General features: G+C 52.8%; 1 protein-coding gene across 11 annotated transcripts; it reads right to left on the reverse strand.

Moving 5' to 3' along the window:
* Positions 1–1,525: 1,525 nt before the first annotated feature.
* Positions 1,526–17,799, reverse strand: ANHX (anomalous homeobox). Of its 11 annotated transcripts, none has more exons than XM_042910884.1 (10): positions 17,776–17,799; positions 15,547–15,815; positions 13,169–13,296; positions 10,975–11,098; positions 9,723–9,939; positions 9,128–9,248; positions 7,274–7,566; positions 4,245–4,392; positions 2,425–2,506; positions 1,526–2,160 (listed from the first exon to the last, which is right to left on the reverse strand). In XM_042910884.1, exons 2-10 carry the CDS (start codon positions 15,793–15,795, stop codon positions 2,074–2,076), a joined length of 1,449 nt encoding a protein of 482 aa, XP_042766818.1. In that variant the 5' UTR covers positions 15,796–15,815; positions 17,776–17,799; the 3' UTR covers positions 1,526–2,073. The 11 variants fall into 11 exon arrangements, 7 of the variants coding, with proteins under 7 accessions (XP_042766818.1, XP_042766819.1, XP_042766817.1 ...); XM_042910885.1 differs by lacking the exon at positions 17,776–17,799 and adding an exon at positions 17,643–17,676 and having other exon boundaries at positions 9,128–9,245; XM_042910883.1 differs by lacking the exon at positions 17,776–17,799 and adding an exon at positions 17,643–17,676.
* Positions 17,800–18,504: the final 705 nt, after the last annotated feature.

Raw genomic sequence — 18,504 nt, forward strand, 5'->3', positions numbered from 1 at the left:
CCAAAATAGACAAAAACAGTAACTTTGTAGTGGAGAAGCCTGGCAGAAAAAAACCCTAATTGAGTGATCAAAATGAGCACCAACAATGATGGGACCATCAAAATCATGTGCCACCTGTAAGACATAAGTACCTGCTGTCACTTCTGGGATATTCCTTCCAAAAAGTCCTTCCCTGAATTACAGGGAAACATCAGACCTGGCCGTTTGGGGTGACGTGCTACAGAGTAACTGTCAGTCATAAAAGTCAAGGGAGGAACAGGGGCTGTTGCAGGCCAGGAAAAGATGCACGGAGTACACACAGCATGTGCTATGTGATGGCTCTTTTGTAATTTGGGGCGTTAGTGGGACGACTGAGTGAACTTTAATGGGGTCTGGAAAAAGGTGGTACTGTATCAGTATTGATCTCCTTTTTGATGATTGCCTTATGAGAATGTAGAATTCTGTACGTAAAGGCGACACAGAAGTAGAGCAATGACGGGCATCAGAAACGTTTGTGTTCCATTGGCAACTTTTTACAAGCTTGTGACTTGCACAATAAAGAAATCTTTGACAACTGAAAGACTGCTGGTTCTGGGAACACCGAATGCGAATGCGAGTGAACGTCCCCAAGTGGAAACATTACTGCTGCTGCTGCCGTTCGGTACGTGCTATGTTGGCAATGAAGGTCTGCAGATTCAAGGTGAAGGCAGGGAGCATAGGTGGTCTCAGTTCAGGTGCCTCCCTTTGGGAAGCCCTGGGTGTCTCATCATTAATGCATCACACATCCTGGGATATGCAACTACCCATGATTGCTCCTTATTTCTGTCTATCCTGTGAAGTGCCTGATGGCAAGAAATGGACTCTGCTCCCTGCTGTATCACACAGACTGCTCAGCACATATCTGTCAACTGACACAATGGGAGAGGCAAGGACCAAGGACCTATCCCTGGAGGTGAAAGTTAGGAGTATCAACGTCACCCCTGCAAAGGAGGGTCACATGCATCAAGAGTCACATCACAGTCGGCCCTCCTGGGCCCGGTGTGCTTGAACATGGTGGCTTGTAGCACCGGGGAAATTCTTTTCTCCAACAAAAAATAGGTAAAGGGCAAAGGGACACTGTGACACTGTTTATAAAACAGAGACATTAGAAACAATCAGATCAACAGGGTACTAATTCATCAATCAATGCCCACTCATGCCATGAAGTGCCCATCAGGGACTGAAAGGGACAGGTGTCCAAGATGTAGTTAAGAGAGTAAAAGGGGCGGGGTGGGGGGTGCACCTGGGTGGCTCAGTTGGTTGAGCGTCCTACTAGGCTCAGGTTGTGATCTCAAGGTTGATGAGTTCGAGCCCCACGTCAGGCTCTGCGCTGACAGCTCCGAGCCTGGAGCCTGCTTGGGATTCTGTGTGTGTGTGTGTGTGTGTGTGTGTGTGTGTGTGTGTGTTTGTGTCTCTGCCCCTCCCCCACTCATGCTCTGTCTCAAAAATAAAATAAACATTAAAAAAATTTTTTGAAAAGAGTAAAAGGGGGAGTTCAGAACATTAAACTGTAATTTAATAGAACAGAACATTTGTTTTACAAACACAATGATTTACAACCTCAGGGGGAAATGTACCGTCGCATCTTGCCTGAGCCATCCCAACCACATAACCCTCTGAAGAAGCCCCCCCAAGATATAGATATGTCAGAACACTGCCCATGCCCCACTAACCAACTTAACTGGGTAAAGTGTGGCCTCGTCATTACAGCAAAACATTCTCCTCTTGCTCTGGAAAGGCCTTCCCTGCCCAGAACCTTCCCAGGAGCTTGAGGTCACAATTTCTCGCTGCCTGAGTGAAACAGACCCCTCTAACTTCTGGGCTCAAGAGAATTCTAGAGTGCTTTGCTTCCTCCAATACAGTGAGTTGCCAGCCAACCAAACTATGAAACATGGCAGGGGGCTAACTGTTCCCCAATGCTTCTCACTGGAACCTCCTAAGGAACTCTGGGGTCCTTTTTTCAGTCGGAATAAAGCTCTGTAACGTGTGTTGAATGGCTGGATGTCCACATCTGCTCCCCAGGGCACTGGCTGGATACCCCAAAGGATATCTCTCTCAACCCAGGCTGCCCCCTGAAAGCTCAAGGAGCATCCGGGCTCCCCAGAAGGCATCGCTAGAGGCCTGGCCATCGGGCCACTGCACCTGGAAAGCCAACACAGCGTTACGCACAGAAGCACCTTCTGCCTGGCTCCACCTTCCCACCCAGGCACCCCTACCCTGGGACCCACCCTCTCTGGACTCAATGGGAAACACTAGCCCATGGCACCCGGCTCCCATTCAATTGACTCCAGCCTTGAGGCATCCCCACCCCTCGTTCCATTTGTCTGCTTTATTCACTCCAAAGGCATGACCTGAGAATCCAAGAATTCAAAGGGAAACCCATGGTACCTGGTAGTAGGGTCTCACCTGGCTGGAGGGCAAGGGCTGGCTCAGGTCCAGAGCAGACATAGGGCTGGAGAAAGAGGGGCCCGGAGCCAACTCCAGGGGGCTGGAAAAGAGACGATGTCAGGACAAGCTCTGAATCAATGGGGCGCCAGGTCACTACATGCCCTGACTGCTCTCTGCACATAAGCAGCCCTTCCAGGTGCTGGATGCTCTTCAGGAACACTGTCCTCTCATAGGGCCCTCCGGTGTGCAGGTGCCACAGAGGCTTGTGTGACACCTCAAGTAGGGGGCTTGGGTGAGCCAGAGAGCACTTCAGGGCAGGCTCACAGAGAAGGGCCGGCAAGTGGAAACCCGAAGGAAGGGTCAAGAAGGGGCAGGCCTGGGGTGTGAAGGAGACAAGAGGCCATTAGGACCAGGCTGGGAGAGCAGGGAAGATAACGGGTGCAGCCACTCAGGACAATAGTCTGGTAGTTCCCTAAACTGGCAGATGCACACCTACACAGCCATTCTGTGTACACACCCGAGACGTGAAGGCAAACACGTATGTCCAGGAATGCTCAAAGCAACCCCAACCCAGGGACTCAGCAATGACTACAAACCGGTGATGGATCAAAAAACCATGGTCCAGCCACATCAAGGACCAGGACTCACAAATCAAGGGGAATGGATTGCTGATGCACACAGCAACAGGGGGAAAATCTCAAAGTACTCAAGCCGAGTGAAAGGAGCCAGACCCCTCGCCCCACCCAAATTGAAAATTTTAGATGTCGTTTACACGGAATTCTAGAAAATGCAGATAAAGAAAGCAGATCCATGGTCCTGGGGGTGTCAGGGTTAGAAGCAGGTGGGAGTGCTCTGTACGGCTCAGCAGCTATAGCTTCGTGGTGGATACATAAGTCGCACTCAGAAAACTACCATCTGTACCATCTAAACGTGTTGCTTTAACGAATGCCACTTACGCCCCAATGAATTTGCTTTTAAAGAAGGAATCAAAGTCATCAGATCAGAGCAATGATGGGCTGGGCCTTGGAAGTCCAAGGCTGATACAGCCAGTGGGGAGACCAAGCAAACCACAAAGGTACCCAGTGGGGGCATTTTCTCCATCACGGTTCCTGGTCACGAGTGAAAAAGTGAGTCCACCTGCATAGTCTGCATTTTCTCACCATCTGCTGTTTCAGCAAGAAAATTAGTGACTTCAAGAACTGCTCCCCTCCTTTCTCACACATTGCACTGTAGTTCTGCCCGTACTGGGCACCTGGCTTTCAGCTCCCAGACTGGGGAGACTGTGAACCCTGGGGACCTGGTCCTGGTGACCCCTATCATAGATCCGCCAAAGGACCCCCAACTTCTCACACTCTCCATCCCTCTTCTCTACCGCTAGGTTCCCCTGGCCTGTTGTCCTGGGCCCCACGGCCAAAATCTACAGCACCTAGGCTGTTCATGGCTCTCCCAAGCACCTCTGAAACTACGGTTTGGAATATAAAATCCATCTTGATGCTGCTCAAAAACTCAGACAACCTCTGTCTAGGGAAAAGAAAATGCCAAAAAAGAGGCTGCTGGGGCCCAGGGTGATCTTGGAGAAGACACAAACCGTGAGCGCTGTCCACAACACAGACCTCATACCTGCTCTGATATTTCTAGGTGTTCTTTTGTCTCAGGGAAAAACTACCCTCTTCTTCTGGTAGATGCAGGTGGGAAGAATGTTGTTTTTCTTCCAGAAACCCATAAGGAAAGGACTCAATCTGCACATCTGAGGTCACAAGTCTGTATGTAAACCAGACAATACCTTACCCACGGCCTGAGAATATGTTGCTTGAGCCCCATGGCTCTGCGTGCCTCACCTCTGGGTCAGGATGAACTCAGGAGGCTGTGGCGGGGGCTGTGTCACCTGGAAGCCGCCAGCCTGTTGTTCTTCTTGACCACCGCCAGTGCCCGGACCTTCCTCCAGGTACATGCTCTGCGGATTGCCAACAGGTGGGTCAGCGAATCCTACACAGAAACAAATTCCACAACCCAGTGCTGGGAGAAGAGAACACAGCCCACAAGCAGCACAATCAAGACCTCCATGGAGAGAAGCAGCATCCAACCTGGCAGGCCTCAAGCCTCAGCCTCCCTTGCTGAGGAACAGTCACGACTGTTGATCTCAATGGCCTTTTTAGGCTTCAGAAACAAAGACAAAGTCCAATTTTGCAGACTTCAAGTTCTGCTTAATTAACCCAGACTTCGTGCCAGCCCCCAATGCCAAAGATTCAGCATCCAAATCTGCCCCCCACACACCCCTGCTGCATGAGGACAGGGAATGGGCAGTCCACTTCTCAGTTTATCTCGTGCTGGTCCATTAAAGGCTGAGCCACCAGCCCTTAGCTATTTTCATTTTCACCTTTTACCTGAGGTTTCACCATGATTTCAATGAGGTGCAAGGTGTCACGACCTTACCTGGCTCCTTCTCTCTACATTGAAGAGAGTATCTCCATATATCATTCAAGATAAGCCATGGTGAATCTGATCAATTCTGGGTCAACAAACATTCTGGAGCAAAGGAAGGGAAGGAGGAAGGTTCGTGTCTTCCCTGAGTCTACCAGGTGGTAAACCTAGCATCGGAATCCCTGATCTCCGACTCAGAACAACAGGCCAGCCAGGCGGGGCTCACAGTCCTTTGTCTTGTCTGCCAGAGTGACGACCCAACCTGCCAGCCAGCTGCCCAGACAATCTCAAACCAAAGGAACTTTCCTGACAATTTGGTGTATGTATGATTTTACCTCCACTTTCCACTGTTTCCTCTTTTCTGTGGAACTTTAAAAGTACTCTGAGATACATTAAATACAGTTTAAGTGCTGATTTGAGCATTTCTGATTCAAACATAAAAAATCACTGGGTTAGATCTTCTTCCTCCAAGAGAAAAACAAGTAATAAGCAAAAAGCCCAGAACAAAGGGAGAGTCAGGGAAGGGATAATTAGTGGAAGGGAGATGTCCACAGTCTGCAGACCCAGGGCACAAGTACATCCTATGTTGGTAGGGCATCCGAAAGGAAGGTGGGGTATAAGGTCAGGTCCTGAGAACCCTAAGGAGGTTGGAAGGGAGGGAGCAGTAAGGGAGAGCAGGGTAACATCCTGGTGCTCAGGCAGTCAGCAGGGAGGCTCACCAGTTCCTAGAGAACATCACCCCTCACATGTGCTGGACCTGGTGTGAAGACCAGCTCCCCTCGTCCCAGTGTGAAGTTGGCCAGTGACTGCCCCACTCCAGCCTTGTTGGTAAATTTGGACAGGCAAACGTAGGTCTCTGACAGTGGAAAAAAAACATGGACAGCAAGAAATGAGGGACCGATATGATCAAACTGAAAAGCTGCCTACAGAGCAATGAGTCTCCAGGGCCTTTCCTCTTTCTGACCCTTCCTCCTCCCCTATCCAAGGAAGGGCCAGAATCCACAGCCCCAATATTCCTGCCTTCAGACAACAAAACATATTTTTGAAACTTCTATTGAGAATACTCAGGAAAATCAAAGACACTGCATCTATAAAAAGTAATAGAATGCACGAAGAAGGGAAAATTCAAATAAAAAAAGAGCCTGGAATTCTCTTAACGCCTACCTGTCAAAATGGAATACTGAAAGACAGAGTTTAACACCTCCAAAGCACATACGATGAAAAAGAAAAGAAATGCAAGAAAAAAGGTAAACATTTGGGAGACTGGTCCAGGATTTCCAACATCAGAATAAGATTTGTGCTCTAAAGAGAACTGAGAATGTGGAAGGGATAAATTATCAAAGAACATTGTCCAAAAAATAGCCAAACCTTAAAGAAGACATTATCTTCTCTAAATTGAAAGGCTTAACAGATAAGTGAATTAAAAAGACTCACACCTAAGACCATCATTGTGAAATTTCAGAACACCCAGACTTAAAAAACAAAACTCCAAGAAAGGAATGATACATTGCAAGGAAGAAAATAAAATGAAATCACCAACATCAGATGCTAATAACAATGATATAAATATATCTGTAAATATCTAAGGGAGGAAGAATATTTAAACTCAAAACTCCTTCCCTGACAAACTGTTAATCAAATGTGAAGGCAGATTAAAGACAATTTCACAATATGTAAGGACTCAGAAAATTTATCTTGCAAGTACCCTTTCTTGCACAATTAATTGAAGATGTTCTCAAACATAACAAAGAAGTCAAGGAAGAAAGAACAAGACCTGCAATTCAGGAAACACCGATGCAAACCCAAGGAGACAATGAGAGGAGCACTCGGGATGGTGACCCCACACCAGGTCTAGGGAAACGTCACTGGGATGGAAACAGGAAGGAGGGCTCCAGCCATAAGTCTTCAGAGGAGACACTCGGAAAGCTGGAAGAAGTTAAGAATGTGATAAAAACAGGTAATGTAAGAAAAAAGAAAGGGAATTACAAACTCCAGGAAATATGGATGTACCCATAGAAGATTAAGAAATTTAGGTGACAAATTGATGGTGCCAATATCTTCCTTACAAGGTGAGATGTCACAAGATGCTTTTGTACTTGGTAGACTACACAATATGTAAATACATACGCTTTAGATAACAACTAAGAAGAAACTAAAGAAGTGATATTTCAATCATGAGATGCTGTAGGAGGTCCAATAAGCTCGACCATCTGCTGTTGCAGCAAGCGTTGACAGGTAAGTTAGGTGAACTAGAATGGGGAATGCAGGGTGGCAGATGTGTAATTAGTTTTAACTCTTTCCTCACTGTCTTACTATTAGTCATATGCACATTTTATTTTGCAAACTAGAAAAGTAGGAGAGTATTGGCCCTTCCCACAACCCCTCAAATGAGACCCAAGTACTTGTGGCATCTTGTGCAGAAGAGTGTGGTCTGGAATGGACCCACCTGTGGAGCTGGGCTCACCCAGAGCAGTAACGGACACAGCCACAGCTGCATCTGCAGGGCGCATCATGAAGTCCAACCCAGGCCCGTGAACCAGATGCCCGGTCTGGAAGGAAACTTCTCTGGAGGACGCCAGTGCAAGAGACATCAGCCATGACTCAGGGGCAGCCAGAGAAGGGTCTAGCATGTCACTGCCAGCAGCCAGAGGACAGACGCCAGGGCCTGGGCAGATGGCAGGAAGAGTAACAGGATCATGGCCAGGCCCCTCCTGGTACATCTCACCACCCTGCAAAGACCTGGGGAAGACAGCAAACACCATCCCTTGGAGGGCAGAGACTCCCAGGAGGAGACTCCAGCCCAGTTTGGGAATCCAGGTTCCCGACTCGACCCAGCCACTGATGGCTGTGAGGCCCACCACGTCCCTAATTACACTGCCTTCACTGTTCTACATGTAGCTGCTAGGGTTCTAGAACACTTAAAAATACTATGACTGCAGCACCTGGGTGGATCAGTCCTTTGGTTGTCCGACCCTATATTTCAGCTCAGGTCAGGATCCCAGGGTCATGGGATCCAGCCCGGCACTGGGCTCCGTGCTGAGCGTGGAGCCTGCTTGGGATTCTCAATGTCTCTTGACACCTGGGTGGCTCAGTCAGTTAAACATCTGACTTCAGCTCAGGTCACGATTTCGTGGTTCGTTGAGTTCGAACCCTGCATCTAAACTGTCAGCGAGGAGCCTGCTTCCTGCTTGGGATCCTCTGTCTCCCTCTCTCTCTGCCCCTCCCCCACACTCGATCTCTCTCCCCGCCTCCCTCTCTCTCTCTCTCTCTCTGTCACTCACTGACTCACTCTCCTCCTTCCCCCATCCCTCTCCCTGCCCATGCTTTCTCTAAAAAACAAACAAACATTACTGGAAACCTAAGATACATTAGCAGTTTCTTCAAAAGGAACTTCAATAAAGCACTATTCCACAACGATGAAAGCAAGATATGATTAGGAAGAACCTAACAGTTGAGTGGATAATGATGGTTGACCTTACAGGAATTACCGGGCAGCAGTCAGTAACAATCAGACTCCATGCGGCACAAACACTCACTGTGTCTAAACACTCCTGGGTTTATGTTACCACTCCCCCCAACCCACCCCATAATCTCTGCAATAACCTGCAAGGCATGCCCTCTCCATTTCGCAGATGAGAAAAGCACAGCACTGAGAGGTCACAGGAACCTGCCTAAGTTCACACACCTGGGCAGTGCCAGCCTGCATGTGAAGGGCCAGGCACAGACAGTGTCATGAGAGATGCTGATGTCACGTGGGAAATGGAAAGTGTCCACATCTTGATGGTTACACAAGATGGGACCTGGCCCCTCGCTCAGACCTAGTCCTGCTGATGGCTGGCACTTTCCTTATGCTTACATCAGGTTCACGCCTCGTCCCAGGTGAGGGAGAATGCTTGGACAGTGCCTAGTACGCAGGAGGAACTCAAGAAATGTTAGCTGTTACTGACTCAATGAAATGCAAACAGTACAAAAATACTAGAAATAAAATGAAACAAGAGCTAGGGTTCACCTTTAGGAATAAGTCTGCATGTTTTTCTTTCCAAATCTGTTTTCCTCATTCTCCAATACATACATGAAGTCCGGCTGGAGCCCGGCTCCAGGGCGCAAGTGTGGGGTCCCTGACATGCATGGCTTCCTTACCAGTGGCTCTCCCGTACCAGAATGGCAGAATCTCTGCAGTCACTGACCTGGTCCCACTGCTGGCCCCAGGATTCACATGCCTGCTCCAGGCCTGGTCACCCACCCAGGATGGGGAAACTCGATAGGGTGATGGTCCCATGGTCCCATGGGATGGCAGTACCTGGGAGGCAATGGCTTTGGCATAGTCTCATCTCCAGAAAAGTCCGGGGCCAGGGCCAGCGACTCCCATGGCCCTTGGGCGGTCTCTCTGGATTGTGCAGGCCCATTTTCCTCCTGTCCTGCTGAAAGCCAATCAGACAGGAAGGAGACTTGCTGATGCTCCCAGTCCCAGCCTCCTTCCCAGCAGGTTAAGAGCAGCCCTACTGGCTGAAAAAAAGGGGTCAACCACTGACTCAATACAATATCCTTTGTCCCTTAAATGTCTTTTGTCTGAAACCAATCCATAATTACAAGCCCACGAACCCCTACTCATGGTGGCTGGCTCACTTCCCAAGTCTTCTCGACTCCTGGCCCTGGACGCACCATAATCTCTAAATGCAAAACACCTGTGGCAGGCCCCACTTAGGGGCATCCTGACCCTCACCCTCAGGGATCTCACTAACCACAAGGTGACGTCCTCAAAGTGCAGACTGGGAGTGAAGGTGCTGTCCCTATAACCAGAGTGAACCTAACTAGGCTTAGCCCTAAACAAAGGGTGCCGGGCGGCAGAAAGAACCCCCAACCACGAGGAAGGGGGGAGCCCTGGAACCACTCACCTGGCCACTGAGGCCTGTCCACACACCCAGAGCCAAGGTGGGGGTGGTCTGAGGGCTGGGGGCGGTCCGGACCCCTCTCCCTCACACTGGGGTCCTCTACTGTGTCCTCCGGCGCTGGCTCCAGGCGCTGGAGAAGGGCCCTCTGGCGCCGCCGGTAATTGGCAAACCAGTTGTACACTTGCTCTACGGTCAGGCTCGTCTCCAAGGCCAGGTTCTCCTGCCCCAAAACAGCACAACCTCTAGGCCCTCCACCGTCCCCGGAACAGCGGCGTGCACAAGCGCGACCCGACAACGCTTTCACCGAGGCGGCGAGCCGGAGCCCGGCCTCACTCTCGGAGAAGAGCAGCAGAGAAGTGAGCCTCCTCAGAGCAGGAGGCCCGAGCCAGGCCATCTGCGCCGCCAGCACGTCCGGCAGCCCGGCCTCGTTCACCGCTGGCGCCGCAACGGCGGCCTCGCCAACGATAACCCAGAAACGCGGAGGGCTTGGACAAGGCCTGCCGGGCCGGAGCCTTCCGAAGCAGGGGGCAGCGACGGCCCGTGACCAACGGCTGTGACCCAGGACCCCGCAGAGTTTCTCTTCTTGCGGCCACCGCTCGGCGCTCGGGAGAACCCAGTCTACGCGGCCGGCGCGGTGATCACTGGGAGAGCACTACTGATTGGACAGGTAACATGGTGGGTGGAGCAAGCACCAGGAGTGCCCTTTTGATTGGACAAGCTCTAGAAGAGGAGGGGGAGAAAGTAGGTGGAGCTAACACGGGAGCGCCCTGCCGATTGGACAGAGCAGAGAAGTGGGCGGAGAGAACAGGCCGGGATTTTGGAGCACCGGGAAACTCCCACTAGTCGTACCTCGCCTCTCTACCCCTAGCAACCTCACTCCACTCCACTCCGTCCCTCCAGTTTCCCGGGGCTACGTTGAGGATGGCGCCCTGCTGGCCCTGAGCTCCGCAAATACCTGCCTCCCTCAGCCTGGAAGCTCCACGACAGCAGTGGGGATATGATGATCCCACGTTTGAAAACTAGACCCTCCACGAGTGCAGGCTGGATGGTCATGAGCTGCCAGCCAATGAGCTCCCGTCTCCAGGAAAGTTCTGAGAGAGGCGGAAGCCCCCAGCATCCTGGCAGACGGGCCACTGGGGAGGTCCGGAGGAGGGGAGGGTAAAGGTGTGAGTCATCTAAGGGTGGTGGCGTCGCCTAAGGTCAGGGGGGTAGGCTAAACGGGGGGCTGTCGAGCCTCGATCTCCTGGGTTCTTACCCGCTCGGCCTTGCTGGGGTTGGTGCTCACGCTCGAGGCAAAGTCGTGCAGCTTCCGGCGAACCTCTCTGGGAAAGTTTCGGCTCTTCAGGCCATCAGGGCAGAGGGAGAGGGGTGGTGGGTTTCTGGATAAAGACAGTGAAGTGGTGGTTACAGACACCCCTTCTCCTGGATGCACCTCGTGTGCTCTCAAACACTGCACCCCCAGACATCCTCTCATCTCACTGGCTGCTCCTCCTCTCTAAGCTGCAGAGTCCCAAGCGTCCATCCCCTGAAGAAGGGAGGGGCCCACATATCAGGGCACCTCAGAGGGGTGTCACCAGGTTTCCACTACCGCTCACTGAGATGCCACAGCTGACCAATGGCTGGTAACTACTGAAAGTGGATGATGAAGACACTGAGGTGGGCTATGCTACTCTTTCCTGTGTATATACACGAGTTTTTCCAAAAGGAAAAAGTGATGTATAAACAAATACTACCTGTGGGGAACACCCAAGGTACCCAAACACCAAATGAACAAATCACCATGGATGTCAAAAATGCATCCCACACATACCACATCCCAAATGGAGCTCGATCCTTTGCTCTCGGATCTTCCCCCAGTTCTGTGCATCTCAGTGAGAAACCATCGTGTTCCAGTCAATCAGACCAAGAGCCCTGGAGTCCAGCTTTATTCTCTTTACCTCCTCCAACACATCTCACTCGTCAGCAAATCCTCCAAAATCTGCCCTGACACAACCCTTTCTACAATCACTCCCAAAGATTCCCAAGAACCTCTTGCCCCTGCTCCTGTACTAACCACCTTTAGGAGACCCTGCCACACTTAGGCAGTGTACCAACCATGATGGCTGTAACCCCAATATCATCCCCTCCTTACACATCTAGGGATTGCTGTCCCAGAGCTCAGGCCTCCAAGCCAAGGCTTAGGTGAGCCTGCCTGCAACCTCCAACCCACAGCAAAGAACAAAGGCAGGATAGTCCTCTACTAAGCACATTCTCGGTCTAGTACTCCCCACTCTGATTATGGAATCCACAGTGTTTCCTCATCTACCACCCATTGTCCATACCCAATGTCAGCCCAGGAGAGTAGGGCCCAAGCATCACCCCCAGCACCTCCAATAGCACCCAGCAATCAGGGGCCCCTTCCAAATACTGCATACTGATCCCCAAATCATTTACTTCATTGCACTGGACTCTGGCAGGCCATTAGCACCTATATGGAGGGACATGACTGCTTTCCTGAAGACCCCAAGGCTGATTAACTGCTGGGTTTTGAGGGCATATCTCACTCTTTTGTGGGCACTGGGAAAATAATTCTCTCTGATCCAGAAGGAATCCATCTCTTCTTCCAGTAACCAGGCCAGTAACCAGGCCCTGTGGGACAGGAACCCCCTGTCACTTGGGCTGTCCTGGTCAGGGAGGAACACGCAAGATGAAGAACAAAGGCTGTGCAGCCTCAGTGTCTCTCCTGGAAGCCTAGCTTTGCATCTCTCTCATGTGTAACCCTGGGCAAGTTGCTGACCTTTCTGTGCCTCAGTTTCCTCATCTGTGAATGGTGATGACAGTAATAATAATAATAATTAGCACTTGTAATGTTTACTTGGTGCTGAGGATGGGCCCAGCATCTCTCACGTGCCAGGCAATCTTCTAAGCGCCACACGTATCTCCTCTAATGCTTGCATCACTCTCCTCTTTATTCTCCTTAAAATGTCCTGCAGCCCTAAGGGATGGCACTGAGATCCAGGCCATGGCACCTGCAGAGCCTGTCTGCGAGAATCAGATGACCTAAGACACAGGTGCTGGAAATTTCCCAAGGGAGAAGAAGAGGCGAGGAAGAGAGTAAGGTCAGGGCACCCACCTGCTGCCCCCTTCTCTGCAGAGCCCTCACCAGAAGGCAGCGTCTCCTGCCGCAACTAGAACTCTCTGCCTGGGTCCTGGAAAAGGCTCCTTCTCCTTACCCTGCAAGCATAAATGGGAATGCACCCCTCCCCCAGCTGCGCAGGTAGGTGGAGAGTGTGGCTCAGTGTGGGGCACAATGGCTGACGTAGAGCCTATGATCTTTTGACTACTACCGCCTCTTCTGACTTCTGCATTTATCTCCCCGCCTCTATTTCACCTCGGCCCCCCTGCGGTTTTAGAAGGCACAGCCCTCGGGAGTCCTAGGGAATAAGCACAAAGACAGACCAGCAGTATACCTCTTTCTGCAGCGGAACTTCTGCACTGGGGTTAGCACAGCCACGCCCAGCCGCTTCATGACCAGATGGTAGTGAATGTCGTTCCAGAGCTGGACCAGCTCCTGGCTGCCTCCGGGCACACGGCAACCCTGCCGAGAAAAGCCTGCTGAGACCTGGCTGCCCTCGCCCTGCCTGGAGCACTGCCATCTGACCCGACCTGATCCCTGAGAAGAGCTGCCTGTTGATGTGCCAAGCAATGAGGGCATGAACCCAGCACTCCAATCACCAGCAGGCTCTGTCCCTGGTGGCCCAGCCAGCCACTCAGGTCACGTCAGCCCTTCAACCCTCCCACACAACACATGAGGTGAACACAGCTCTCAGTCACTGCTTACAGATGAAGAGCAGGAAGCAAGGAGAACACAAATGACTGGCCTGGGGCCACACAACACGCAAGAGGCAGAGCCACAGTTAGAACCACATGGGGATTCCAAGGCTTGACCCACATCTTGCATGAAAGACCTTTCTCTCCCACCCAGCAGAGCTGGCCCCTCCAGTGCCCAGCGAGTGCATTCTGAGTCAAGTGGGATGAAGTCCTGGTCTGTGCCCCGTGACAGCTCACTAATCCAGTGGGACTTGATCACATAACCAGACTCTGGAGATGGCCAAGGATACCTGCGGTTGGCCTCCCCCAGAACCCAGCTGCTGTAGTCAGTGTGTGGGGTTCTTGCATTTAACTCCAATGTCCTCAGGACCATCTTGGCAAGGGAGGTGCTGACAATCATTTAGCTTTCTCTCCACAGCATCAGAAAAGCCCATTTTTCTGGGCTGTGACTTTCACTGGCCGAGGGCACAGCCGTCCGGGAATGTATATGGGAAACTTGCTACCTGCAGGATGTGGCCCTGGACAGGAAACATCCTTTCTTGGTGTGGTGTCCCCATCCTATCTCTCAGGTCTCAGCTATACGTCACCTTCTCAGAGACATTCTGGACCATCCAGACTGTGTTTATAATCCCTCTATTGGCAGTTTTTCACTACTGGTGTCACTGACACATTTCATCATTGAGTGCCTTAACAGACATTATTACAACTCTGTGTTTTCCCTTGTTTGTTTACCGGATCCGTTTTGACAGATTTGGAAAAACTTAGCCCCTCTTACTTGCAGGTGTTATGTTCCATGTTGTGGATCCTGTAACAAGCAGAACCAAGGCAGCCCCTCTCTTATGGGGCCTGCAGTGCAGCAAGGGAAGGCAGACAAAATGAATACCAACAAATAATTCTTCTAATTAGGAACTGAGGAAGGAGCCATAGGGTGAACAAGATTCTCCACTGGAGAATAAAGTGGGCACTGCTTAGACAGGGTGACATCTACAGCAGAAACCAGAGAAGAAGAAAGACACCAGGCACACAAAGAGCCAGGCTCCGGCCTCTGGCACAGGCAAGAACACATGCAAAGGTCCTGAGACACAGAAAGATCTCAGGAGTTGTAGGGACAGCAGGAAGCAGCATGGCTGCATGAAGGAAGCAGGGGGAGAGTCCAAAAGAGAGACTAAAAAGCAGGCAATCTCAGATGGCAGGCTCCTGAGCCACCTGCAGACTCGTGCAGACCACGGCCCATCTGCAGTTTTCAAACTCCCTGTGGCTGCTACAGGAACAAATCAAGGGGACAGGAGGGGACATTAGGGGAGCAACCAGGAGGACCCCACACAGCCTGTGGCAGAAGGAGTGGAAACGGAAAGAACTGGAAAGAAGTGAGGATTTCCAAGGTAAACTCAGCATGAACCAGGCATGAACTGTATCTGGGGGTGAAAGAGGGAAAAGGATGCCTCCAAATCCCTTACATGAAGCCCTTCGAGCCAGATGTACTTTGGAATTCAGAATGTCTCAGGTTTTAGGGAGTAACACAGGCATATGCTCCGTAATATGCTCCACCCCAGTGTCATCTGGGGCAGGCAGCACGTTAGAATCAAACATACCGGTATTTAGGCAGCAGAATGCACCACGGTCACATTAAGTGGCTACAGACCATAAGTGGCTTCACCTCGGTGCAGGTCAGGTCACATCAATGCCAAACGAGTCAGCATCCAAGTATCACCAGAGGAGTGACAACGATACTTTCGGTTTGCGTTCTCGACTGCAGACCTGTGGCTCAAGGATCGAAAGCCTGGCTCTGTTTGACCGTCTCACCACCTGGGAGCCCCGCTCCCCGAGCCAGGACCACCACTCAAAATGGGTCTCATAAATGGACAGTGTTGCCTCAGATTACAAAGTAGCTAGAATCTGTGAAGCAGAGTGGACCATCCTGGCTCCGTTTATAAAAAAATCTCCCCACATCTCCGTTGTGCTTGGGATGGTGGTGGCCACTGAACCTCTCTGCGCCCCCCTCACAGATCCATCCTACCTCCAGCACCCGGCAGGCAGCCTGGTGCTGCTCTTGCTGGGCCAGCACCCGGGCACACACGAAGGCCACGTCCGCATTGTCCAAGAGGTGCAGGCGGAGCTGACTGTCCAACACGGCTGTGACCAAGGGCTGCACCTGGGCGGGGTCATCCTGGAGGTCTCGGCACAGCCTGCCTGCAAGAGTCACCAGCTCCGCCAGGGGTGGCCCAGCGCCCCCACTCTCCCTCAGCAGCTTCAGGAAGCTCTGCATCCCACGTTGGGTCGGCCCCTCTGCGAACAACACAACAGTCATCATGATGGCCACATGCCGGCTGCACCTCGATCCTCAACTCTGCGAGGCCCCTCTAGCCACAGGCATTTTTAACATGGTTGTGAGAGCTCCCCAGCGGAAGGCAGAGGGGTGTCAGATGCCGGCTAGTTTCCTTTCTTTAGTCCTTTGCTGTGCACTAGGCACTGTCACTGCGATGGCGCATCTCATTCCCGCGAACCTTTTGTCTGTGTCCTGTCCACAGGCCCCACCCTGGTCTTCTCCTATCTCCTCCTCTCTGTGTCCCCCACATTCTTCATTTTCTTTTGAATTTTATTTTAGAGAGGGAGGGAGAGAGACCACATGTATGAGCACGGGAAAGGGGCAGAGAGAGAGAATCCCAAGCAGGCTCCACACTCAGCACAGAGCCCGACACAGGGCTGGATCCCACAATCCTGGGATCATGACCTGAAGTCAGACACTCAACCGACTGAGCCACCGAGGTGCCCCTCCCCTGCTTTCTTATACACACAAGGTAATGGTGGGGTTTTTTTTCCCCTCCGTTTCTGACCTCAATCAGGGCACGGACCATGTGTGTTGGGGTCATTAGAGTTCCCCAGTATCTGTGCAATGGATGCCAAGGCCTCTTGAAGCAGTAAGGAGGTACCCTGGGCCAGGGGCTGGGCAGACACTGCTTACACTCTACAAAGAGGAGCCATGGGACCTTCCAAAGGCAGGACTAGCACCATCTGCTTTTTATTTTGATTTTGAAAACAACAAAAAAAAAAGCCAACATATTTGAAAAACACAAAGTTTTAAAGATTGTCCTAATCCCACACGTTAAACATATACACAAAGGAGCGAACATCTGTAAGGCCTCCTGTGCCCAGTCCATCTACTCCGCAACCTCCCCCCCGTCGCCCCCCCCCCCACACACACACAGGTAAGCTATGGCAAGTTGGATCGGAAGGCTTTGTGAATTTTCTTTTTTATAAAAATCTCCATATACATACAGCAGTTTTACCAACAGAGACAGATTGCTCGTGATTAATCTCCTGGTCCATATGAACGGTCCTGTCAAGTGGCCCACGACGGTAGGGGCCAGGCTTCTTTCCACATCTCTCCACTCCTGGACACTTAGGCAGCATGACAACCCTAATACCTTGGGCTCAGGATTACTCTTCTACTGAACAGACTCACGTAAGCAAGGTTAAAGGGGAGTGCTATGTGGCAGCTGTGTTTTCTGTAGATGCTACCAAACCGCTTTCCACAAATGTGGTGACGACATGCGTGCCCAGAATTGCAGCCAACAGGCCTGTGTGCGCGCTCCCTGAAGGAGGGTCTAGCAGCAGTTTCTAGTTCTTTCGGCCCAGCACCGCCTCTTGGGGCCTCCTGGCGCCTGGGGCCGCCCACTAGGGGGAAGAGCTCTACGCCGCCACGGCTTCGGGCTTCACCAGATCCTACCTTGGCGCCCAGTGTTTCTCCCCATCGCGAAGGGCAGTAGGCCTCGGATCCCGCGACCCCCCAGGGAGCCGAGGCTCCGGGGCTTCGGCAGGGACGGTAAGGGGCGGGCTCCTCTCAGGACCCCAGGTTCTTCCGGCGCAAACCCCCGCCCTCCCCCCGGCACCGGCTCTAGGAAGAGAGGACAGGAGCCTAAGGGCCAGGCTCCTGAAGGCGGGACCTCGGGCTTCAAGAACAAAGTGTCTTCCTGGGAGGTACCTCCAGGGGACACTGAGGGGACCCGGCCCCGGGCAGGGATGGAGGGGACCCGGGGGGCTGTGGCTCTGCCAGGTGCCCAGACCTGGGCACCCTCCCCGAAGCCTGGCTGAGGCCGCACCCCCACCCCGTACCTTTCGGGGCGTGCTGCTCCCCCGCAAAGGCCGCGATTGCTGCCCAGCGCCCCCACTCTCCGCGCCGCAGGGCCGGCGCAGCGCCCCCCCCCCCTCAGCCAGGCCGCCCGCCCGCCCCTCCGCCGGGACTCACCGCGCCCGGCCGCCCGCGCCCCACTTCCGCTCCAGCGCACGTGCTCTGCCCACAGGTCCGCGGAAGGCGCGGCTGCGACAAAGTATCGAGGCCGCGGCCAATCCGCGCGAGGGCTCCGCCCGACGACCCCGGGCCTCTGGGCCTGCGCCCCTGCGTGAAGGAGGTCTCCCTGAGTTCTTGCGGGTTCTCGGTTGGGGGAGGGGGGCGCCGACAAGTTCTGGGGGCCTTGGGCGTTCTGGAAGAACCAGGACTTTCTGGGGGATCACAGGGGCAGTGAAGCCTGGCTCTGCGCGTCCTCAGACGCAGGAAGGAGCGGGACCAGGGTCTTGGGGGTCGTGGGCTGTAGAGAGAGCCCTGCTCGGCGGTGTAGGGAAAGGCGCCAGGACCCTCGTGCCCCTGCGGCGGGAGCAGGAGAAAGCTGTGACCTTTGACTGACCCCCACACCAGGAGGCACCCCGTGGCGGAGCCAAAGCCCAGCTGAGGGCGCAGTTCTTGGGGCAGACATTCCCCTCCCGCATCCCCACCCTGACCCCTGCTGGAGGAGGGCGCCTTTCATCTCCCCCCCAGGAGATGAGGTCGGGACAGGGGTCCCTGTAGAGGGTGCGGGGTCTGCGGCGCAGTGGGGGACTCCTGTAGCCGGGCTCCAAGAGCGGCCACCGGGGACAGCCCCTTGCGCCTCCGACCCCGGATCTCCGGCCGACCTCAGCCCAGAGATCTTCCGACCTAGGA

This window comes from Panthera leo, chromosome D3 (assembly GCF_018350215.1).
Source record: "Panthera leo isolate Ple1 chromosome D3, P.leo_Ple1_pat1.1, whole genome shotgun sequence".
Taxonomy (NCBI): domain Eukaryota; kingdom Metazoa; phylum Chordata; class Mammalia; order Carnivora; family Felidae; genus Panthera; species Panthera leo.